At 36.0% G+C, this 26,156-nt stretch overlaps 2 protein-coding genes across 3 annotated transcripts in view; one reads left to right on the top strand and one right to left on the bottom strand.

Moving 5' to 3' along the window:
• The window catches only part of GLDN (gliomedin), a 126,190-nt gene that overhangs the window by 29,335 nt on the left and 70,699 nt on the right, over positions 1-26,156 (bottom strand). The window lies entirely within an intron of this gene.
• LOC126636992 (aromatase) lies at positions 4,636-25,462 on the top strand. Of its 2 annotated transcripts, none has more exons than XM_050309827.1 (10): positions 4,636-4,822; positions 10,149-10,311; positions 11,547-11,697; positions 14,112-14,266; positions 14,858-15,034; positions 15,734-15,848; positions 17,301-17,415; positions 18,016-18,178; positions 19,433-19,674; positions 21,613-25,462. In XM_050309827.1, exons 2-10 carry the CDS (start codon positions 10,167-10,169, stop codon positions 21,862-21,864), a joined length of 1,515 nt encoding a protein of 504 aa, XP_050165784.1. In that variant the 5' UTR covers positions 4,636-4,822; positions 10,149-10,166; the 3' UTR covers positions 21,865-25,462. The 2 variants fall into 2 exon arrangements, with proteins under 2 accessions (XP_050165784.1, XP_050165783.1); XM_050309826.1 differs by having other exon boundaries at positions 10,144-10,311.

Raw genomic sequence — 26,156 nt, 5'->3', positions numbered from 1 at the left:
ACAGCTGAAGTTACAACGGTACTTCACTGAAACCTAGATGACCACGACATTCTAGATGTTGAGCATCCACATGTTACAACACCCTCTAAAGTTTGAGGGTTTGGGCAATAAGCTAGAAAATGAATTATGAAGATCTGTGAAACAGTTGTCGAATCAGGCTGGTCTTAGAACTGCAAGTAATATAGATGCCCTGAAGCCAGGCATAAAAGACAAAATGTGGGCAGTGTAAAGGGATTCAACCAACTATATTGATGTAAGAGTACCTAGGGGATCTTTTTAAAATTACACTATCTAGAGAAGCCAAACTCTAGTTTACATTAAGAAAATTTTGCTGGGATGTCAAAAAAAAACCATCTCTGGTTTGAGTGTAATGTTAGAAAAGCCTAACAGGCCACCTCTTTACAAGACACTGCATAAGAAAAATTCGAGCACAAAATGTGAAATGAGCAATTTCCAATACTGTGTGTTACTAAATCCCTCAAAATACACCTGCATATGTACACAAAATACACCTGCCTATGTACACACTGTTCTTTGAATGGGTAGATTTATGGCAATGAATAGACATATTCTTGTAAATGGATGAAAGAGTAACTCACAGAAACACTGATGGGGGAGATATGAACGGGTTTCAGAGGGCACTGGATGCTAGCCAAATGAAGGAGCTGCTTAGAAGCAGCACTGGCATCCACCAAGGCTCTGCTGCAAGTCATGAAGACAGTGACTAAAGGCAGATTGCCTGCAGACATTCTGCTGTACTTTACTAGTTCTTACTACTTTAGCAATGGACTGAGACTCAAGTAAAAATTGCAAGCAGTTCACTGATAGAACTTTAAGGGATTTATAAACTTTTACATATACAGTGTATGTTTTGTTGGACAAATTTGCTCACCAGTTCAAGACCCTGACAGTTTGAACATTAGCTGTTCCCATGGCTGACACACACTTCCAAACTATAAAGTAACACAGGAAGTATTTGAAGACAGACACTTGCAGTAGTCTCAGCTCTCCTAGTACTTGACAACTGACTTGTTAAGAGGAACAGAAAACAGCACATATGGGAGGGTAAAAGAAATGCTAGGAGTAAAATGGCTGGTTAAATTACTATAATGTCTCTCTTCAAGTTCCTTGAAAAGACAGGTGGCCACTATTGCAAACAGGGGGGGCTGAGAGTGTCACTTCAAATTCCTGTATCTTTATGTAGCGAAGGGAAGGCACAGAGAGGAAAGTATATACATTTGTCCAAGTTTGAACTCCCCACTCGGCATTTGGTTTTGGCCAATATCCAAGATGGAGCACCAAGCTAAATGGATCTTTAGCATGACCTTGTGCTGATAGTCTGTGTTCATACACATGTGACAGATTTACCAGTGGCTATCCATCCTTGGAGAAAGGCAAGTATTTCTCTCATACCCATACACTAAGATCTGAGCCTGATCTCATCCTACTAGTTTCATAATACTGATTCTTATACTAGTGATTTCATTTCTGCTGATTTAATTGAACTTGTTTTCTTTCTACATAGTTAATAGGTGAGATTCAAGTCCTTATTACTAAAACAGAACTCTAATCAATTTTATCATCTAAGCCACAGAGCCCCTACAGGGCACCCTTCTGCTCAACTACGAAGAGGAAAAAAATCCTGCTTTATTTTTTTAATGGTATAAACCCCAACTTTGTTAATTCAGTGAATGCCTACTCAGGCTCTGAAGAATTTGAGGCATTCAACCATAGACCTTTGTAATGAACAACAAGTCCAATCATTCTGGTTGCATTATGCAAAGTTTCAGGAATTTTTTGGCATGAAAGAACTTAGATACATTTTCTCTGTTATACAGAAATACTATTTGATTTAAAGATCTATTCCACAGAAGTCAGGCTTGACAAACGTAGTTTAACTATAAACAAGCATTTCACATTATTAAACCCATTTTGTGACTACTTCATGACCAACTCAATTGACTTCTTACCCCTGAATAACAAATTCTCTCAGTAAGTAGATAAACAGCACTGTCAGAAGAAGGAGCTCCAACAAAAACTCTATCAGATTCCTCATTTTTAGAAATGTACTTTCGGTTAAATAAATTATGATGGAGCAAGGAATAAAAATGTGTTTGTGTGAGAAACTGGCTATTCTAGGTTTCCTTAAATGTCAAGCAACACTTGCTGACAAAGAAAAAAATTGGTTTCACATTCCTGGTATCAACTTATTTTACGAAACTTATCATTGTGAGGCTTTTAAAAATAACAAGGGTACTTTAATAGTTTATTGTTACCAAGTGTAATAATACATATACAATAATAAGAAATACCTAAGGATAATAAAGAATATCTAAGGATATAGGTGCTTCCAAAAAAAGCTAATATTTATTTTAATTGCAATTTAGCAACAATGAAAGTAATGCCTCAGAGAGCTCCTTTACCAATAGCCACGTTACTTTCTAATGCTACAGCCTGATCCAACACCTATAAAACAACACACCATCTCCAAAGTCACTGAGGGATGGCTGCACACACAAGCATTTGAAGCATCTTAACTTCCCTTGTATCCTTCCTAGATAGAGCACAAAAGCAATGCTATGTTTGGCTTTGGATAAAAATACGTGGGGAACAGAAAGGAAAAACACAACAAGAAAACTGGCACGGAAAGTTCAACACAAGCTGTTACTCCTCTCACCAGCTGAAATCACAGCACCCCTAAATGCCATAAACCAGTTTCAAATCCAGGGAAAGAGCTGGAAACTTCCTGTGGTAGCTTTCTTACACTGCTATGCAAAGCTTTCTTAGTTTGGTACCCGTGAAACGATTACCCATCTGCTTCAGAGCTGATCCTTCATAGCTTGTCCACATTGACAGCTGGAAAGTAACAAACTATCAAATGGACCAAAATCAGCATCAACACTGAGCTCCTGTAGAATGTAAATATCCCCAGTCAACAAGCAGAAGAAACATATAGCTGTGGCTTGTAAAAACAAAAAGCAATATTCATGCATGACTTCTCCCTAAACATTTAGGTAGGCTTAAAAAGAAAAACCAACTCTCATCTCTTTTTGAAATAAAGTAATTCTAACGCTTTCAGAACACCAGATCCTATGCAATAGTTTCCAGCTATTATTGTGTCTAGTTCTAAATACAGGACACATTAGAATTGAAGTTCTGCCCATTTTTGCTTGTACTGTAAACAAATCCCTGCATAATAAATAGATATGGAAGAGTGTGTGCACATGGAAAAAGAACAAAAGTTCAGTTGTCAAGTTGAAATTATGCTGGCTTGTGGTTGTGTAAGCTGTGTCTCTTCAGCAGGGTTGCAGTAATGCCACAAGAATTTCTGCATGAATTCAGTCCTTTTTCTCCCCAAACTTATTTATTTTATTAATTAAAGAAAGGCTTCTCAAAAGAGATTTCACATTTAATAAAATTCTATGGCTCTTCCATCCTTCCCCAAGTTAAAAACATTCCATCACTAGGACTATTGTAGGTAACCCTTAAATACCTTCTGTTCCAAGTGAGATCACACTTCTCTAAATGTAAGGCCCTTTTCCCCATTAGATGGGTTTTCTTATTAGCAGTGTTCTAGTTGGTTTCATCTATTCCTTTTACATGCTAATGCTAAAGCCTTGAGTGAATTCAGAAAAAGAAGAATGAAAACATTTTACAGGAATCTTTTCCATTTGTGTCCTGACAGTGAGAGACAAGGATGCACCGTGTCTCACCTCCAGAGGATGCAACACAGCCTTGCTGAAAACAGAATTGAGGGACTTGGTTTTCTAAACTTGAGAGCACTAAGCAAAAAAAAGATGATTTTGACCTATTTCACCAAACAGTCTGTTTGGACTCATAGGAGCAAATTTATAGAAGAGGTATCTGAGTCAGCTAAGGATTTCCCACAACAGACATTGAGACAATTTGGACTTCTCTTGGTGCTTCAAACCAGTAAGTAATAGGCACAAGTACCTTATTCATGCTTCTGTGTTAGTTTCCTCTTTTACTAATATCAACACGTTTTCCTATAGATCTTTGGTCATTACTTTAATGTTTCCTGCAATCCTATAATGCAGTTATTGAAAACAATTGGATTTTCATAAATTAAGTTTGTTAGTTGCCCAAAGCTAGAGCAAAAAGAGATAAGCATCACAAAGCAGAGGAACTGGCCTTTAGTTTAGTCATTAGTCATTCTGAATGACTATAGTTTAGTCATTATTAGTTTAGTATAGTCATTCTGCATGACTATATTATCAAACCATCCAGGAATATAAAGGAAACAGCAGGACAGTCAATTAGTTCTTTCCTGCAGGATTATATCTTACAATGTTATTGACAACTTTATGCATCCCTATTTTAGAATAAAACTTTTGGACTTCCTTGATGTTGGAAATTAAAAATACATCAAAAATATGTTAAGCAAAGAATTAATACAATTTCTGCTAGTTGTACCTCCAGTTAAAGGACAAATCTCTTTCCTTGTTCAGAGGCAACAAACATAATTATAAACTTTGTTTACTTTTCTGTTTTACTCTCCAGTCACAGTTCTAATCAGTGCTGGGCATGTGTATTTCTATCACTGGCTACTTTGCAGCAGATACACTGAGATGTAGAGGTAAAATTACAAAATTTTCTTTTCAAAGCAACAGCCCCGGATCTATTACAATAAACAAACTTCCATCTCTAAGCAACTGATCTCTTAGCAACAAGAAGCACCTGCATAAAAGATGCTACAGAGAGTGATCACCAGAAAACCTATTCAGATCTTTAAAAGGAGCACATCAGTAACAAGGATAGCACTTTCCACCGGTAAAAATCCAGAAGTAATAAGAAGACACAGGTAAATTTTCAATTCATATTATCGCATTTTTCTTCAAACAGTATGACTGGGACAGTACATAAATGGGTTTTATTTTGCTTTTGAGTGGGAAGTGTACCTTCTGGAGCTGCTTTAATCTGAGTTACTGTAATTATCTTTGTGTAAATTACATGCTGTCACTATCTAAAGAGAGATTTGGTTTTTTTAGTAGAAAATCTGCAGGTCTTCAGCCAAATTCTTGGTACTAAAACAACAGTAATGTGTTATGTATTTTGTAAGTATTCTTCAAAGTTTCATTTTAAGAAAAAAATGGCACAATGTTCTTGCAGAATAGTCATCCTTAGAAAGTGTTCACTTCATTCAACCTTTCAAACTGTTTGTATTACATTAAGAAATATTAAATCACTGTAGTGTTTTAAGATACAAGCTCCCCTGATTAAAAACCCAAACCTCTTCATTGTTTCTGTGGTCTCTGATTTAATTCTTTTGACTTTCAAGTAGATTTTGTAGATGTGTATCATGACAAAGTTAAGGTAGGGGTGGGCACTGTTGCTGTACAGCAATGTAGAATTGGTTGGAAAGTGAGTGAACTTGGACAAGCCAACATTTCGAAGCATCATTTTCACAGTAGGGAAAAAATGGATTGTAAGTGAGGTTAAAAAAGGTCATCATGTAGAACAAGTCTGGAACTGACTGGAAGAAGTTTTTTATTCAGTCATAGTTTGATCTCTCTCAGTTGGTGCTTACTGTAGAAAAGTGTTATCTTTCTTTAAGCTACTATACCTTAGTTAATAATTATTTCTGATTAATGAAGTCATTTGCAGGAAGAATGGTTTGAGAGTAGTCATGCATTCTTCCTTAGTCTTGCTTTTTCAAATACCCAGATAAATTTTTCTTCAGGATTACTTTACATACTTTGATAGAATATTTGATATTAAATATCTCACATAAGACTAGAAAAAAAATTAATTTATATTTCTTAGAGACTCATCCCTTCTGTACCAACTAAATATTTGCTTCAATTGATCAAGGTATTTGCTAGCAATAAAAATACAATAGTAGAGACATAACTATGGTAGAAAGAGCTGCCTTTACTTGATAAATCAGAAACAAAACCACCTACCAAGCAGCAATAGAAACTGATAGCAGCTACTTACAGAAAACCCTCCTCACACAGGTTTGCTTTGCCATGGTCATAAAAAGGGGGTCTGATAAAAAGCAGATTAGTGAGAAATTTCTTTCCACAACTCATTTTCTGGTTAGTTTTGAGTTAATTAGATCTTATGGTGTTCTAAGGAAACTTTGAGATAGACAGGCAGTAAAATCCAGTCTTACCAACACTGCAGGGGTTTGCTCATCTCCACAGCTCTTTCTCAGGCTCACAAGCACTGACACACCTGTGCTGCTTCAGGAGATGGAATGTTTCAGATGAAACCCTTTTACCATCTAATGAGGATAATACTTTTCCTGGACATTATGGTGGTTTCTAAGCAACAATAAGACTTCTTGTGAAAGGCACTAAAACTGGCAAGTGATTTTTCCAAATCACACATCAACCACTGTGTAAATCACAAAAAAAAAAAAACCAGCACTGCCTTTACTACAGTTATCCAGGCAAATAGTAATATTCAAATGGAGTCTTACACTTAACAGAAGATATTTTTGAGGTATTTGTTTCCCTGGCAAAGAGTTTAATCTGCATTGACCACCTAAGTCCCACTCAGATGACGGTACAAGTGGTGCTAAGAAAACTAATTGACCAAACTGACTCCAGACAACAGGAGTGGCAACATTTACAACAGTTCTGCAGCTTCAAACTTCTCTGCACCTTGAAACTCACTGTACACTTTGAGTCAGAGGGGTGACAGGAAACCGAGGTTTGTGGACACTGAAGCAGATACAGTTGTAGCCACCACCACATAACAATCCAACAGCACTTTATAAGTGCTACTAAAGGCAGCTGGCAGAACTTAAAAACTCAGAGAAGCATCATCTAGGGTTAGATCCTGGTCAGCTGAGAAATAAAGTAATGCTGTCACACTAAAATTAAGGTTCACTAAAATTAAGAAAACCACGATTCCAAATATTAGGAGAGGCATCAAACAATCTTTCTTGTCTCACAGTACAGATATTTTTTCAACACCACACAACCATGGATATGTTCTGCATTTCTGTTTCACTTGCCCTCTGACACAATATTTGTCTCCCGCCTCCTCCTTTACTTCTCAAGAACCCCTTTAGATTGGCAGGATAATCACTACTAAACCCCCACTTCCAAGCTCCTAAAGCTGTCACCTCTTCCTTTCCTCCTCCTCCTCTACCCTAGACAACAGATAAATTTGTAAGTACTATTTAGATTAAATTTCATAGTAATCAAGTGGTACAGGATTATTCTACAAGGCTATAATAACCATTCAACACTGCTAGAATACATTTCCATAGTAATTAGATGTGATAGAGCTCTACAACTACACAAATTCCAGCCCACTGACTCGAACTATATAAATGGCTGAAAAAGGGATTTATTCCCTAAGTTTCACATTTTACCATATTTATCTATCCTTTGAGTTGTAGAAGATTGAGGTAAAAGTAGAAAATAGACCTGAAATACAACCCAGAGTGCTTTCAGAAACAGGGGAGCAGATCAGTAAAACAATAAAAATTTATTTGGCAGAGTTTTTATTAGGAGTGACTTACCTCATGGACAATTCCTAAAAAATGCAATGGGTACAAGCAGGACAAGTAGTTCAGTTGAATTATATTGAAGTGATTTTTTCCTGATCCAGTTTGCTTCTTCAATTAAAAAAAAAAAAAAAGCAGTCCAAATGCAAACCCTGAAACTCTACTTGGATCACACTCACAGAAATGAAGCAAAGAACTTCTCAGTACAGAAAATATAAACTGTTTAAGACCTTGAAAAGCCACTTTGACTAAAAACAAGATTATATCAGATCATTTCAAGAATATAAAAAGAAATCAAATTTAAATCATCGCCTTTAATTCTTTTATGTACATGACAGCACAATCCAGGATATAAAACTTATAAACTTAACAGCAAGGTGCACACTGATGTATTGGATATACCACAGGGAAAAAAAAAAAATTCTTTTACTAAAATTATGAAGTTGAGACAATCTAGAACCTAAAAGTCAATCCATTACTATCAGTATGTTTTGAAAAGACAGAAACCTGCCTCCATGTCTCTGTCAAAACAAAGATAAGCCTCAGCTGTGAATAACTAAGAACTGAGCAAGATCAAAACTCAGGGCTGATTTTCAGAAAATAAAAGGGGGGTCTCATGTTTGCAAAGTACACCATGCAGACATATCAGTGCCTTGACCTCTGGCAGGGCTCGACCTACGGATATGATATCGATGGATGCACATTTGGAGGTATGAAATTGGTTTATTTCACAGCACCCAAATGCATAACCAACTACATACTTCTCTTCATAGAGAATAGGAGGCAGAGAAACTACTGTACACACAGCAGAATCTTGGAGGTGAAAAAAACAAAACAAAACAAGAAAACAATGCACATCAGAGCCTATCTGTGTCAATGGAGTACAAAGATGAAGGGAACCCAGAGAAAAAGCAACAAAAAAGTGAAAATTTATGCCCTAAGTGTAGTTATTTCCTTCTATAATTCTGTAAGCTCCCATTCGTGAAAGGGACTGAAGCTGATAAAAATATTTACATATATATATGCAGTCATGTTTTTGTTGTGGTAACAAATGGCATTCAAGGAAATCTAAACTAATAAATACCATTACATGACAAAAAATGCTTCTGATTACAAAACCTTTTTTCACAACATGCAAGACAGTATAACAGCTGGAGGTGTACGAGATGTACATGGACACTTCCAGAAGAGCAGCAGTGCTATGCATTGGAATAGCGTGATGTTTCTAACAGGTCACCTGGTAGGTCGGTCATTTTGGATCACAGCAATCCCAGGAACCTGGCACAGCAATCATCCAAAACACTGGAGCATGGCATTCACCCCCAGGTTTCAAGCCGTTGCTTGTTCCCCTCCCCAGAGTGTTGCCTGTGCTCTGTACATTGTCTGCCTTGACCATAAACAGTCTCCTTACTATCTACAAAACATCTCTCACATTCATGGCTTAGTTTAATGTAATTATAGCAGGGATGGTCACTACAAAGCAGGTGTAATCTTTTCTGCAATGTGAGACCAAATCACAAGACAAACAAGAAAGCTCTTGCTGAAAGTAAACTGTATCAAAAAGCTTCCTGTTAAGTAAATATAATCCTTCAATTTTGAAATCTGTTCTTGCCAGAGTAGACTTAAAAAGCTTTATTAAGAAGTTTTATTTTTTTAATATATATTCTTTTATATAAGAAGTTTTATTAATAAAATACTGGGCAGATAGAAGCAGTATCTTTCTGTGGTTATGAGTTCTCGCTCACAGAATAACATCTTCCTTAGCAGGTACAATCACTTCTTATATTTTTTAATTTAAGTCAAAGAGATGCAAAACAACGTTGAATGAATCCTTCTACTCCCTCTATGCACGACATTCCTGTCCATTTTCTTGGATTTTCTTTCCTGTGCCAAATGCTGGTTGCTGCCTGAGGAAAAATATGGTAACAGACAATCTATGATCCTGTTTGTTATGGCATACACTATATTTTTCAAAGTACTTAGCAGATGAACCATGAAGAAATGTGATTACACTCAAAGGCTGACAAAAAAAACCCAACAAACCAACAAACAATCCCCCTCCCCCCCCAAAAAAAAACAAACAAAAAAACCCCACCCCACAACACGTAATACATGTTTCAAACATGTTTTCAAACATGGTTTTTACCTGGGGTTTATCTGCATCATTAAAAACTACCATTGTTATTCTGTAAATTCAAGAACTCTGTCACTACAGACCTATAATAATGGAAACAGCTAAGTAACAGAGACAAAAACTTGCAAGTGAACTCATTCAGTGCTTCCACATCTGCTGAAAGTTTAGTTTCTTGTGTTTTGGTTAGAAATTTGAGAGGAGTGAACCTCAGCATTGGCCGGCCAAGTCAATATCAGAGATAAAAGGTCTGTCAGCCAAAGTATCCAAAACTATGCTTCAACATCAAGGTCAGAAAATCTTTGTTATTCCCAAGCAAAAAGAGTGTCTGCTGCATGTCTGTTTCGACTGGTGATGAAGCCTGTCCTGGCAAGCAGTCCCAACAGTCACTCTCATTATAAAATAAAGCTACGTCAAGAGCTAATTTGCTCATTTATAAGAACTACAAAGGGGTTGAGAGGTACCTACTAAAGCTGAATACAACTGAGCGTTGACAACCTCCGCCTCTTTCCCTTCTTTCTCTCTGAAGCATAGCAGAATTTCTTGGAAAAGATGGTCCTGGAAACTCTGAATCCAATGCACTACAACATCACCAGCCTTGTACAAGATACGATGCCAGTGGCCACAGTGCCCATACTCCTTCTCATGTGCTTTCTGTTTCTAATATGGAATCATGAAGAAACTTCATCAGTACCAGGTAAATTAACTTTAGCTATAGTGCCACCTAAAAGCTCTCAAAGCAATTTTTGTTTGTTTCTCAAATGTGAGAAAGTTATGGTGAATAATGATTGTATTGTAACAAAATTTATTACGAGCCAGTTTAAATAATACAATTTTTAAAAATAACTGATAAAAGAAATCAGGCTCACTCTAAACTCAGAGCTTCAATAATAACCCTGGCTTGGCTATATAAGTATATGACATTTAGTTTTCATCTTCATCGTGTGTATGCTGGAAAGATATAATAACATTTTACAAACTGTAGATGTTCATAATTTCATGTGCATTATAAATTACTTGTTTGATTGCATCTACAAGAAAATAGAACTAAGTTAATATGCTCTAAGTTTTCAAGTACTTAAATAACCTGGGGTCTTGTCATTCCTATCAGTAAAAGGTGAAACCATAAGCAACTTTTAAAATTTTTAAACTACATACAAAACTTTTGTAAGTACTTGAGCTTTCTTGTGGAGTCAGATTCATATTTTACAGACAAAAGGGGCAAGTGTAGCTTTCCCTGAAGAAGGAAGCTTCTTTTTAAAGGTAATTAAGGGCAAATTTTCTCTTGCTGTCTCCACTTTGTCTATTTTATTGTAAGAGAGACATTTGTTTCTGAATTACAGTAGAATGATTTAGTTGAGAAGTTTGTTGATGAAATGCTTATTAGTCCGTTCTTAGCTCCAACTTCAACATGTTTTCATAAGTTCACAACAGTAAAATACTCTTTCCTTTAAATATGTGTTTTCTCACTTTAGTTTAAGTGACTTTAAAAGAAATATGACAACTACATTTAATTATATCAAAAGGACCCTGACTTTTGTAGGTGTTACTATGACACTTGTAGACAAAATTCAGTCAAGATCACACAAGGGATTTGTTAAAAATCAATAATCAATATATCATATGCATCTTTTCTAGATCATTTCTTCTTTCTAACTCTTGTCCCTCCAAATGTATCTTAAAACAGAGCAGCTGGAAGTTGTACAAGGAAGCAACGCCTGTCACTGGTGGTACACTGAAAGCACTCCTGGAGGCTTCCCCAGTGTAGGTGCAAAGATCCCCAGACAGTTCCAGAACAGGATTGTTTGTGTGAACTGCCCAGTGCGGTCCGGGACTGTCACGTTAAAAGGCTCCTTTCAAAAGGGTGATGCTCAGGGATATTTTCTTGCCAGGGAGCACTGCTGAGACCAAACCTTTCTGAATGTTTCTTAGGGCCAGGATACTGCATGGGAATCGGCCCCCTCATTTCTCACGGGAGGTTTCTCTGGATGGGAGTGGGTAATGCCTGCAACTACTACAATAAGACATATGGAGACTTCGTGAGAGTTTGGATCAGCGGTGAAGAAACATTTATAATTAGCAAGTAAATCCTCTACTTCCTATCCTTAATAACTTGAAAAGCTTTCTCGTATTTTTTTTTGCAACCTCTTTGCTACTTTTTTCTAAAGTTGAACCGATGCTGTTATTTCCAAAATTTATCTTAACATAAACCTTTTACTTCCTGCTATTCACAGACACTTTCCTAATCTTTTCTTTCTTTAACAACTCTGCTGTTGAAGTTTTGGTGTATTCTCTTAAGTTTTTTGTGGAAAGGAAGATTAGGCACTGTGGCTTGGTCCTAAAAATCATTTACTATTTTACTATTCAATTTATTATGAGGATTACATTCTGTTCAGGAACCTAGACTGACTGCAATGCGGGATTAAGTCAAATTCCAGTTTCCTGTGTTCCTGTTTCTCCTTACAGTGGAAGTAATGCTTGAAGGTTATGTCTCCAATTCAGCAGTTTAATTAAGCAGGTGCAGCTTTATGGAATTATGAGTAATTCCACTCCAATTAATGGGATTATTCATAGGCTTCAATTATACACAGTATTAAGCATAATGCTAAACTGTAGCCTATAATTTTATTAGCTCCAGGGGATGTCTGCTTTCTTCTTGGATCTTCTGGATGTTTATGAGTTATACCATGAAAAAGAGAAGGAATAAATACGAAAAAAAAGAGTGGTAAAATGTTTACCATGTGTAATGGATAAAGAATCACAACCTTTTTATTAGCAATATCAATCAATCCTTACTCAGCTTTCACTGTGTAAAAGCTTTTGAAAGACAATGCAGCACAGAGAACTACCACAGAATTTGCCATGTGATGCAAGTCAGCTTTATCTCTATTTTAACCTCTGCAGAAAAAGGAATCATGACGGAAAACTATTTACATTCCTATCCTACATAGGTGTTGCAAATATCAACTATTGCAGTAAAATGTTTTGATAATGCTATGAATGCTTTGAAAATATTGCAAATTCTTATTGTTGCCTTTCACTGTCTGTGCTGCCGATTCATCAGAAACAAACCAGGAGTGCTGACAAACAGTACCAGAGCTGCATCAGACTGCACAGTCAATACATCACTTTTCTACAGACATTTTTTGCTTAAAATCATTCACTGTACATAGAAAACAAGTATTTAACTTTTTTTAAAGTTTTCAGTGGATCATAAATTCACTGCAAAACTAAATACAACCTGAATTCTGTAAAAGTATACAATTTTCAATAATAGCATCTGAATTTTTAGCATCAATTCTAATACTGAGATGCTAGTGCACAGAGAGAAGGACTTGTAATGTTGGTTAAAACAGACAATGTCTTTTGGAAGACTTCATTAAATAGTTTCATGAGGAAAATCTGCTTGTACAAAGTCACTTGATGAAACCCTCCCTTAAAACATTGTGATCCATCTCCTGTGTAGAGACGTGGGATGGATGGAAGCAAAATGAGCCTGCTGCACCTTTTCCTTCCTGGAGACAGCTGTTATAATTCAACAACATCTTCTCATGTTCAGGAAATTACATGTGATGTCCCTTGACATGCAAAAAAACCTTTAAGGTTAACTTTACCTCTGGGCCACACAAAACTGTAGTGAAAACCCAGCACTGCCACAGTCAATAACAAAAGTCACATTCACTTTTCATGACAAAAAAGTATACTAAATCCATGGAAGACGTCTGGGATTTGGTCCATACAGTGTGATAAGTGGTAAACAAAATAGCACATTGTTTCATTTCAATCTCTCTTCTGATTTTCTTTCTTTTGCTGGATTTTATTTGGTCGGGTTTTCATCACGTCCCCATTTCTGAAATGCTGGCTCCCTCTAAAGGAAATTGTATCTTAAAGCAACAATGGTGATCACAACCTGTCTGCCAGCACCTGCAAATCAACCTTGCCCGTTGTAAAAAGAATTATACATATCATGGATTTCCCTTCCAGATCTATTTAAGAATATTTATCTCATGCATATCTGCATATTATGATGCTGCATATTTAAATGAAGCATTTATATTTATGTTTTCAGTATGTGTCTGGAAATGACCAAATAGCCACAAAAGTATATATGTAATTTAGTACACATCAAATATTTTACCTTATCCTCTGACATGTCTGATTTTGGTCACTGCCTGAGTGTATCTTACATACCTAAATATTTCTATGTATCCACCCTACTCAGTTTAAAAACTTGGTAACCATTTGCATTTTAACTAAAAAATAGTTTTAAATCTGAACAGAATATATTATTGCTCTAACATAAATTCTGGAGGTATTTATCATCAAGATTTATTAACTATGTATGAGGAATTTTTCATGTTAAGCACTGTACTTCCTGCTAAATTAAGAATGCAAGGCAACATTTCAGAGCAACTGTAAAATATCAGCATAAAAATGTCATGTACAATCTATGAAATTACGTTTTTGTTTTGGGCTTTTTTCTCCTTCCACTCCCAGATCCTCAAGTGTGTTCCATGTAATGAAACACTGGCATTATGTGTCTCGATTTGGGAGCAAGCTTGGATTGCAGTGCATTGGCATGTATGAAAACGGGATCATATTTAACAACAACCCAGCACACTGGAAGGAAATTCGACCCTTTTTCACCAAAGGTAAATCAGTGTGCACTGACACTGCACCACTGTGGCACAGTCAATCTTCTCTGAAATGCTGTTTCTCCCAGGGTTCAGAATGTCCTCGGTGACATTACAGGTTGCCAGCGGGTTGCTGCACAGGTACAAGGCTGTTTCAGAGCACCCAGGAGTTACATTTTGAGAAATCTCCATCATCCTCCCCACAAATCCCCAAGCTCTCTTCCCTAATCAGTGTCATTGCAAGCAAATGAGGTGGGACATCCACAGGGCCTGTGGAGCAGGTGAGGCTGTGGATACACTCCCACTCAGACAGGCTGTCCACGTGATACCAAATATCTTTGTGTGACATGGTATGAACCTGGCATAAAATGCGTGAGGTACAAAGTGGATGGGTATAAGTAAAGTTCAGGCTTTGGGTTCATGGCCATTTTAAGTCAAAATGCTTCCATTTTTCTTTCAGAGGATGATAAACCAGTTAAGTTTCAGACTGATTTTACATCAGTAACTCACATGAAAACATTTACCATTTTATTGACACCAGGATCACCAACTGAGAAATTACAAATAAGGTACTTAAAATTACCAAATCATTTTGCACATGTGTTTCAGCTCTGTCCGGTCCTGGTCTGGTCCGTATGATAGCAATTTGTGTGGAGTCAACAGTGGATCACCTGGACAAACTAGAGGAAGTGACAACTGAACGGGGAAACATCAACGTGTTGAATCTCATGAGGCGGATCATGCTTGACACATCAAACAAGCTTTTCCTTGGGATCCCTTTGGATGGTACTAAAAGCTTTGTTTTTATGCCTTATGATGGATCTAAAGTGCTTGCCCAAGGAAAATTCACTGACATCACTCAGCAGTATTGTTTCAAAAACCAGAGCAAGAACAGGCTCTTATATCACTGTATAATTAACTGAGAATGATTTATGATAATTTTAGTTAGAAAAGAGAATTTTATATGATCAAAAATATACATTAGGTTGTCACATTCACCTTAATGAATAGCACCATCTAAAGAGATTTTTATGCACTGAGTTGGTACAATCCCAATATCATCTGCATTAAAGAATCTGAAACCTTTCCACCAAACTAAATTACTGCCTTTAAAAGTTCACCTAAAAATTTATGTCTTCTGCTATTTCTTCATCCTCAAAACCATAGGAGAGACATAATATTATCAGGATGTCTAAGTTACCCTTAAGTTAACCCCTTTCAATATTCTGCAAGCACTCTGCTCCTGCTCTCCTGTGGGAGACTGTTTGGCTCTGGTTGACACACCAATATGTCCTTTTAGCTAGTTACCTAGAGTTTTTACAATAATCTATTATACCTTTTTTACAGTGTGCTACAAATGTTACCTACCAGTTGTTTATCAAATTCCCATGAACTTAGAGTAGGGAGCAGGACCTTATTATTAATTTTTCTGAATTGTTTATGTTCCTTGACTATTGACTTTTTTTTGTTAACATTCATTTCCAGAGAATGCCATTGTACTCAAGATTCAAAACTACTTTGATGCTTGGCAAGCACTTTTATTAAAGCCTGACATATTTTTTAAGATTTCTTGGCTGTGCAAGAAATATGAAGATGCAGTGTAAGTATCAAAGTTTTACAAATTATTTGCATAAGACTCTTTCTTCTTATGAAGGAGATGCTCCTTGGCACTTTCCTCTGCCTTTTGGAAACTAAAAGATGGTTGCTGAAGTCCCCTGTGTGCAGAGCCAAGACAGAATAAGATTTGTCACTGATGTTACAAGTAGATAATCTCAGGGGACAATTTAAAGTGTTTGTCTCTTCAGTCCCCATTTATTCACTAAAATATTAGTTAATGCCAACTCAAATGTGAAACTCAATTAAGATCAGTGGTTCAGTTCAGACAAAGAAAAGCCATGATAAGGGGTGAAGTTCCATTTGCTGCCTAGTTGAGAACAGTTCAATAGTAGGTTACAGCTCATCAAAACAAGAAAACCCATCCACATTCAGGGCACAAGCCCAGGAGAGCATAGATCTATTTATTGGTTCTCTCCATGTGCATTTTTGAGTCAACAACTCACTTCTGAATTAAAACTCGGTGCTCAGTGTGATGAACCATTTCAAGGGGTTTTTCCTTAATAAGGAACAAACACATTTTGTCATATTTTTCTTCGCAAAAATACAAAATGCCTCTTCTATTTTTATGATCTTGTTTGCTGCCTTTTGCCAAAAGAGGGCTGGCTTTAAAAAGAACTGGTAATCATTTTTTTTTCATTCTGGATTTGTATTCCACCTAGTGAAAGAAATTGCTACTTAGCAGGCATGTGTAATAAACTGTTTTGATAGTGCTATATAACATAAAGGCTTTAAGGGAAAGATGGAGGTTCATCTAAAGTAATCGACAGTTCTTGTGAACTAGACACAAGATTTTCCTTCTCTAACATTTGCTTGCTAGTTTTATTATGGCACTGATTGCTGCTTTATCCTGTAATGCAAATAATAGCCAAATGTTATGGCCCAGTTATTACTAGAAAGCCCCTGCAAGCAAAAACTGATATTTCAAAAGCTATCCCATTAAAATGGACTTATTCATAAATTTCTACTGCAAACAAAAAAGAATAAGATTTCTGGACTTAAAGCAATGCAAAGAACCACCACAGGATGTGAAGACTTCTAATATTCTCCTGATAAATTTTGCAAAAAGAGCCATTTGCTTTTTCTAATACATAAAAGATGTTATAAATACTGAGAACTTTACAAGGACTGAAGTTTTAAATGCATTTACCCCTACAGACCCAGACAAAATTTTCTAACAAATGCAAATGAAAAACATAAAGACTTCATTCAAAACCTTTTCAGAATACTTTTTTTAAAAAATTGCCTCCAAATATATATATATTATATATTATTATTACTACTTTTCAGAAAACCATATAACCGTTCCTAGGAATACTTAATTTCTGCCATTCTTAGATGTTTTTCCTGGTATAATCTCTATATTTCTAGTCATACTCTAGTGTATACTACGAGTCTGCAGATATTTCTCAAAATGTTTGATTTCATCTGTTTTCAGCAAGGATCTTAAAGGGGCAATGGAAACCTTAATAGAGCAGAAACGACAACAGCTCTCCACTGTTGAAAAGTTGGATGAACACATGGATTTTGCATCCCAGTTGATTTTTGCACAGGTATTAGAAATGTACTCAAAACATGGTTAACTTAGATTTTTCTGACCTTCTCCTGAATGCAAGTTTTGCAACTCAAACTTCATGTACCTCTCTGAAAGCCATGTCATCATAAAAGGATGCCAATTTGTTGGTGCTGTGGAGTCCCTAACAGTGATTTAAATATGAATACTTGTATTTTGGTATCAAGTGCTTGTTGTATTTATTTCATGGCTTAAACAACATCCTTAAAACTCTTGCATCTATCCCTGAACGTCCTTCTGTCTTTCTCTAACCTCTGTATTTTATCTTGATGTATTGCCTTTTGTTTGCAAAGATTTCAAATACTATATAAATCCATCTTGGATAATCTCTGCCAGCTCACAAACTCTGTAAGGAAAGGCAATAAACAAAGAAGAATCTAAGCTAAGAACAAACTCCTGCTTTTCTGTAAGATAACACACACCCATCAAAACATGAGTTTTCTGTTTTTCTCTGAAAGACAAAGACCAAATGTTATTTAGCATAAGATAGACTGTCAAGAATTTGTACGGTCTGTGGGACCTTTGTTGGCATCAGAGGTCAGCAATCAACACTTTCTCCAAAACTTCCATTTTTTTTCAGAACAGAGGGGATCTGACTGCTGAGAATGTGAACCAGTGTGTGCTGGAGATGATGATTGCTGCTCCTGATACTCTGTCTGTGACTCTCTTCTTTATGCTAATACTGATTGCAGAGCACCCCACAGTGGAAGAGGAGATGATGAGAGAAATTGAAACTGTTGTGGGTAAGCAGGAGCTGCAAAGTCAGTGATCTAAATTTCAATAATTCAAAGGCTGAAAATTTTAAGTGTTTTCTTCTAATAGAAGCATTGAGTGTAAAACATATGAACTACCATTATATATAAAAGATTTTATTCAAGATTAAGTGAAAGAAGATGAGCAGTTTGTAAAATAAATTAAAATAGGAATAGAATTGATAATGTGTTAGAAATAATGTGCTGCATTCTCTCCTCAGCAACAGTAGTGGAAATCAGCATTCACCTCATAAGTGTCATTGAAATTGTTTTCCATTTACCTTGAAATAGCAAAAGGGGACACTCATTTCAAATACTTCTAATCACCAACATTTTTCCGAGATAAAATACAGATTTTCTCTAAGTTTCACTATGAAGGGAAAGACTGGAGAAAATTAAAATTATATTCTACTGTCATCCGTTTTGCTCTCAAATTGGTCTTCTCAAAGTACTAATTACTAACTATTCAAAACACAATCAAGATATTCCAAATTTGTATTCTCTCCTTTCTCTAGACTTCATTCAAAGCCTGACACTGAACTAATATAGAAACTAATTTCATCCACTCTTATTAGAGATTTACTTCTGGTCTGTTAAACACTGGAAAATGTATAACAAGTCCTTTACTCTTCTTCAAAGCTACTTTTAATAAACCTTATTTTATTGTCCTCATGAGAGCTGAGTACTCAGCTGACTCATTTCCCCTATTTCTTTCTGATAGCCTTCATCTCTAATGCAGTGGGATGTTGCTGCCTTTTCCTTAAGCAGGTGACCTACTGTGGGTAGCAAACTTTCATCTTGCAAAGCTACTGAGCTGCACACCCAGCCAAACCCAATCACAGGGCGAGAATTTAAGGTCCCCACAAAGTTATCTCCCATCTCCAGACTATTCCCAGCTTCTGTTTGCTGTCAGCTGTTGGAAGATTTATCTGTTGTGTCTTGTTGCTCCCTCATACAAAAGCCAGGGAAGAACTTTCAGAGTTTTGTTGCTGACAAGAAAGGAGAACAAAGACTCAGTGTATTAACAAGAAGGTGAGAGATCATCAAATAAACCAGGGTTTGTGCTGATGAACACTATTTGTATGTCCTGAATAACTAAGGCTACATAAGACTCCTTTAAAGCTGTTGGATCCTTCCCACCATTTCAGAACCTGAGAATCTTCCAAAAATGCTTTGATATTTCTATAATGAAGCTATTACATTTATAACCAACTAACCCCTTCACCATCTGCTTTATTCCACAAGGTGACAGAGACATACAAAGTGAGGACATGCCAAACTTAAAAATCGTGGAGAACTTTATTTATGAGAGCATGAGATACCAGCCAGTTGTGGACTTGATCATGAGGAAAGCTTTACAAGATGATGTAATTGATGGCTACCCTGTGAAAAAGGGGACAAATATTATCCTCAATATCGGTCGCATGCATAAGCTTGAATTCTTCCCAAAGCCAAATGAGTTTTCTCTTGAAAATTTTGAGAAAAATGTAAGTCTTCTACCTCCTTTCTTATAGAACAGTGGGTATTGTTTATTGTTAATGTCCCTTCCTCTCACTTTGATCAAGAACTTTCTGACCATAAGACTGTTTTCGCTTTGTCTAAGTGTGTAGTTACCTATATATCCTGCTAATTATTATTATCATATCTAGACAGATATTTTTCTATCAAAGTCCCTTTTAAATAAAAAATAATTATAATATAGAAAACAGTTTTTTCCAGACACAATAACTTTGAATAACAATTTCTAGTTAAATTTGCCAGGCACACATAGTTGCCATTATATCCCCTGACACTGGACATCATAAAGAGACACAGACAGCAACTTCAAAGAAATAAGTAGATGACCCACTTTGATACACCAAAAATGGACTTATTAGGAAAAACACTGGAAGAAGTAGTTAAGCAAACAAAGAAATGAGAGATATGAGTGTCCAAGCCAGAGAAACACCTGTAAGATGTACATATTTCCCATCAAAAAAAGCCAGGTGTACCACATATGCCACACAAAACCGAGCACCAATCAGCCTGGTTAGCATTTCTAAACTGCTGTTTTATAACCCATAAAAAACTCTGCTCCATATTAAAAACAACAGCTCAAGAAAAAGAGTCTGTAGAAAATTCAAGAAGGGAGCAAGTGATGAAGTTTATTGAAATTATTATTCACTGTGAACGGGTTCCATTTTGCCACCCATTATTTTCGTTCTAAGTATTTCTATCAAAATGGATATCTTGCTTATTTTATGAGTACATTTTGCTACTAAAAATATTTCCCCTTGACCAAATATTTAACCACACATTTTCTGTCTGACTTGATGCATTCTGTTTGCCACATAATTATTCTGGCAGGCTCAATTTTCCCACAGTTCTCCAAGTGAATAGCAATCCACAGCATTATTTATGATAAGATCCCATTGTTAGAATCTAAACATTTTTCCATTTTCCCAGGCTGTGCATTTGCCATTGTGCTGTACTGCCAGCTGCTGTACTTGCTCTGTATGATAAACACTTGCATTTACGTATCATTTTTCAAAAAGCACAGCTCAGTTTATTTGGAAAAAATTTAAACAGAAGACATTTTTCTCAGTCTGAAAATAAGGAGAAAAAGGACACTTTTTTCCAGATGATTTAATATAAGCCAACCTTTTCTACTCCATTCTTAGGTTAAATAGGAAATCAGAACACAGCTAATATCTTACTTTTTAAAAAGGAAGTTACACAGATGAAGAAAAATAATTTATTTATAGCCAGACTTTCTTTTTAACTGATTTACTCAGTATCAATAAAAGTAACAGAAACTGGCTGTGCATTCTTCAATAGTTCTGTGAATCCTGCATTTCATATTCCAATTCATAGGACAGGAGACAATTTTATAAGTCTTATCTCTCTATTAGATATCAAACAAAATTTTTTGCATTACATTTTATGAGAAATTAGTTCTTGGGAACATTGGTTTTATAATGACAAATGTGGTGGGTGTATGGCTTTATGATTATCTTATGATTATCTTTAGATAAGGCATCAGTCTGTATTTCAGATATTTGTGATGTTTATAATGAACATTTTCTGAAAAACTTTTTAATGAACTTTAATGCATTTGAAGAGCAGAAGCTTCACTCCATTTCACAGCTTGGGGTGAAACCCTGTAGTTCACAGGACAAACAGACTGCAGTACATGCAGACTTAAATTGTTTAACTGTGCAATCCCTGCTACCTGAGCATTTCAAACATCCCACACTCCTGTTGGTGTCTGCAGTTTGGCCTGGCTTGGTGGGAGGGCTGCCCAGTGTGAAACAAGTGATTGCTCCTAAAAAATTATTTCCACAAGTTTTTCAGAGTATACCTACTGCCAGTTTCCATCATAATTTTGGCTACTTTTATGACGAAAAACTTGTCCTAAGTTTTATTCCTCTTGTCATTCTGTGCAGGTCCCTTCACGCTATTTCCAACCCTTTGGATTCGGCCCCCGGAGCTGCGTAGGGAAGTTTATTGCCATGGTAATGATGAAAGCAATTCTGGTGACTCTTCTGAGGAGGTGCAGAGTACAGACAATGAAAGGAAGAGGCCTTAACAACATCCAGAAAAACAATGACTTATCCATGCACCCCATAGAAAGGCAGCCTCTGCTGGAGATGGTTTTCACACCAAGAAGAAACAAAGAAGACAATCAGGGTGACTAAAATGGATCAGCCTTAGAGTTATTACAGGGCTTTCTCAGCCACAGCCACTAAGAAATACTTATCATTCCCAGTTACATATTTAGAGTAAAATGTTTTGTTGCCCCTAAATGACTACAACTTCAGATGACAACTTGTTCTGTCTGTACAGCAGAACCACAGGCCACTATTCAAAGGATAAACATAATTCCTGACTACATTTTAAAACCAAAATCAGACAAAGTTATGCCTTCCCTTTCAAACACTGCAAGTTCAGGGGTTTAGGGGTCAACAAATGAACATGCCTGATGTGTGTTTAATGTCCAGGACTATGAGTCCTTTATTCCCCCACCTCCCTGAAGCTGGATTTGCCAGTATTTGACTACTGCAAAAGCTCCAATCATCTGTGTTTGAAAACAACTGAATGAGTAAAATTAAAGTTAATTTTAAGACTAAGTAACAATTTAGGACATATAGAAGTTACAAAAAGTGTTTGAACAAGAAGTCATTCAAACATTTTTCTTTACCAAGTTTTCTTGTCATACCAAAGACTTACAACGTCAGATTTTACCAAAAGTAGTAATTTTCAGAGTACTGGGTAATAACAGCAGTTCAGATAACTGCTCTATGTTTTTAAAACCCTGTGCCCTGCTGAAGAACACCTGAAACTTCTTAGTAAGACCAGTTGAGAATGAGGTAATGAATATGAAACATTAACTTGAGTGTTACAGGGGGGCAACACTCAGCCCCACCTCCTCCTCTGGTCAGTTGTAGAAGTTTTCCACCTCACTTCAGTTTGGTAAAGGAATTTAAACTCTCTCTAAGCTAAGTTGTATCAAATCCTTTTTGCCCAGGTTTTAATTGCTCAATTCTATTTCAGACAGTAAGATTTGGAGTTGTTGACCATGTTCCCACATCATAGGAGAATGTCCCTCCCTAATTATCCAAATTAGCCCCTGTTTCTTCTCCTGTAAGAGCACTGGGCTCTATCCTGCTCTCAAGAATCTTGCTTTGTTCCCACTGATCTAGAGAGACTCAGCAGCATAAGAAAATAAAACCTGTCTTAAGAGGCAAATTTCACTGAATAAATAAATAAATGCTCACAATTTCTTAGTGGCAAAGGAGAAAATTTCCGAAATAACAGGCAGATTTCTAGAGAACATTTTTAAAGGTGTTCTGCATAAGCAGGTTTTTATTTTAATTACAAACTAGGCTTACATTTATACTCAGTCCTTAATAGGAAAACACTAAGTAACCACCCAAGATGTCTTGTTCAGAGCTGACCTATCTTGAAATCTGTACAACCTGGGCTTTGATATCTCTACTTGCCTAATGATGAGTTGGTAGTTTGGTCAAGAAAAAAGGGATCTTCCTGGCTTAACAACAACATTCCTTGACAGAGACTTTGCATTTCCATTAAGCCTGAGTTTTCATACTGTGTAACACAAAGAAAGGGATTTTCTGGATAAAGTGCCTTGATAAAGACAACCAACCAATGTACAATAGGATTTATATTAACCTTTTCCTTCCAAGTCTTTTAAACTATAAAAAGATGAAAAAGAAAAAGGGGGGGGGGGAGAGGAAAAATTGTTCATGTCTTTACTTTGAAAATATAATTACAATTAATTAAATGAATTAATCTATTCTTTCAGACCACTGATCTCAGATGCAGGTCTAGCAGAGGAAGATCTATCCAGTAGTATACAAAAACTGCATAAACCTAACAAATAATCATGTGTTCCAGCCCAGGGTAATGAATTAGGCTGGTGACTTAGGATGAGGAGAGGAGCTGCATATTTAGATCAGTTCTCTAAACAGTAAACAAATTTTCTAGAGTAACTTCAAAAATCAAACTTGAAAGCAGAATAATTTAATGTAGTCAGGTTACTTCTAAAGCTTCCTCTGTAACACTTGCATTGTACCCAAAAGTGGCAACTGTGAAGGGAAATTCCATACCACCTGTCCATACAGATGAAATTTGGCATTTGAAGACAGATAGAAATAGGATTTAATGTCTAAACTCAATGGTCTTTTCCAACCTAAGGGATTCTACAATTCTAGGGTTACTAATTTTTAAATCATGAAGTGACAAAGTATGAACCTTTGAAATATCTAACTCCCATTTCTACATTCTCTCTACCCCTTAAAACTAGGATATTGTTAGAGCAGCTGGGAGAAGGGAAAAAAAAAACACCAAAAAAACACAACAAAAAAACAAAGCAACAAAAAAACCCATCCATGGTTAAATCCCATTCTTACTCGCTCTGTATCATAAAATATTCCAGGGTACCTCAGTGGACAAGCATTTCTCATTTGTATGAGAACACCAAAACCAAATCCACTGAAAGGGTTTTTTCCTTAGGATTAAACTACTATTTTATACACAGGATGCATCTTTGCTTATTTCACACAAAAAAAGTGATGATTTACTCTCTGATATTCCCACCTCATAATTATAGGTCTCTCCCAAGTAAAACTTTTCTCAAGGTTGGAATTAATAAATTATCATTCAAATTTTGAAGCAATTACATGAAATCAAATAGATAGAAAGTGCATGCTGTTCTGATTTCTTGAATGTACTACATTTTGTTGAATTTGTAGGCTGGAATTTCAGAAACATGATTACCATAATTACTCTATGAAAGAAATAAAGCAGTATCATTTTTTACTTTTTCTAAGCAAGCCTACAAAATTATTTCCCATTGCATTTTAAGTATATTCCTCTGATATGCTTTGCACATAGTCTTTCTGGTCTTCAGATTTCTACAATACTTAGTTTTGTCCACATTTGGACAGCAGACCTGTTAATTAATCTGAGCTGTTAACTGATCTGAGCCATTAGCTCATCTGAGTTCTGTTCTCCCTGACTTAATTATGGCTGTTACACAGAGCTCTATTTGCATGATTATTTGCACTATAAGGTCCTTTTCTCCTTCCCATACACTTACATCTGCTTGAGAAGTGCAGTTGGTGAAGCAGCATTTCAAAGCTTGCCATGTGGATATAAAGAGTTTCAATCTTTTCAATGTACATACACCACTGTACAGAACAGAGCTCTGATTTTAAATGGTGTTTTATTACCAGGTACTGTAAAAATTTAAGTGACTTTTTAACCACATCAAGTGTACTGTCATCAAGTGACTACTCCATGAATGTTCAATACATTGAGACAGAACAAACTTGACGACTTTGTTTTATACATCACTGTGATTATGAGCTGCTCACAGGGCATAAGTGTAGATGTTGTTAGAAAATAAAATAACGATCAAATAAAAGTTGTATGCACAAAATCAAGTCTAAAGTCATGTTTCATCATGTTTTCCCAACCTGAGAATCACAAAATAGTAATAAAGTGAATGAGTGTGTCTGCATGCACGAACTGATCACTGAAGTATTAGATACAAGGATGAAACCTGGGATGTTCTAAAATCAAAACTTACACTGATTTTAGAGGATATATTACTGCAAATACGTTTTTCATAATAGTAAGAAAACATAAATAAAGTAATTTAGGTTCCTACAAGACTCCTTTCCTGGTAATGCACTTCATCAAAGCTTTAAAAGAAGGGAGAAGAGGTAGTTTTTGGTGATTCTCAAGATAACAGGGATTAGTGAATGTAAAAAAAAGCTTGATTTGATGATACAAAGGGCTCAGCTATTTGTGAGAAAAGCGACTAAAGTAATAAAAATGAAACGAAGAAAATAATTAAACTGACTACACAGTTCAAAGTAAATTTCATCTCTTTTTCCACTCATAACAAAATGGCATGACAAATTCAGTTTGTATCTCAATATCTACTTTATTTCACTGTCAAATAAAAGCTTTCAGAGTGATAATTCTTACACCTGGCTAAGTGACAGAACTGGGAGGTAGTAAAAGGCACATTAAAGGAAAAAAAAAAATCACAAGAACTCCTTAACATTGTTGTAAATAGACAGATTTTTCAGACAGCAACCTGATCTTGAGACACTCTCAGTGAAAACATTTATCTTAGAATTCTATGAGCTTTATTAGTAATTTTTAAACATTAATAAAGAATTTTTGTTTTATAGATTGTTCACTTTCTGTATTCTCCTGTACAATCCAATGTTATAGCCTCAGTTAATATCCTATCAAATTCAATTCTAACTTAAACAGAAAATTCCAATTGACAGTTTATAGGAGGAAAGAAATATATTACTATTTGATACAGGAAAACAGTTAAAACATTGGACCAAATCTGCTCAGAGCCATGGTGAAATAAATCCTTCTGTAATTTAAGACTAGAATTTGCTATTAATTAGCAGATTATACGTTTTAAACAGGCAGCTATCCA

This window comes from Myiozetetes cayanensis, unplaced genomic scaffold (assembly GCF_022539395.1).
Source record: "Myiozetetes cayanensis isolate MyiCay16 unplaced genomic scaffold, myiCay2020 scf14, whole genome shotgun sequence".
NCBI lineage: Eukaryota > Metazoa > Chordata > Aves > Passeriformes > Tyrannidae > Myiozetetes > Myiozetetes cayanensis.
Note: the sequence above shows the minus strand (reverse complement) of the source record. Positions and strands in the feature narration are given on the sequence as shown.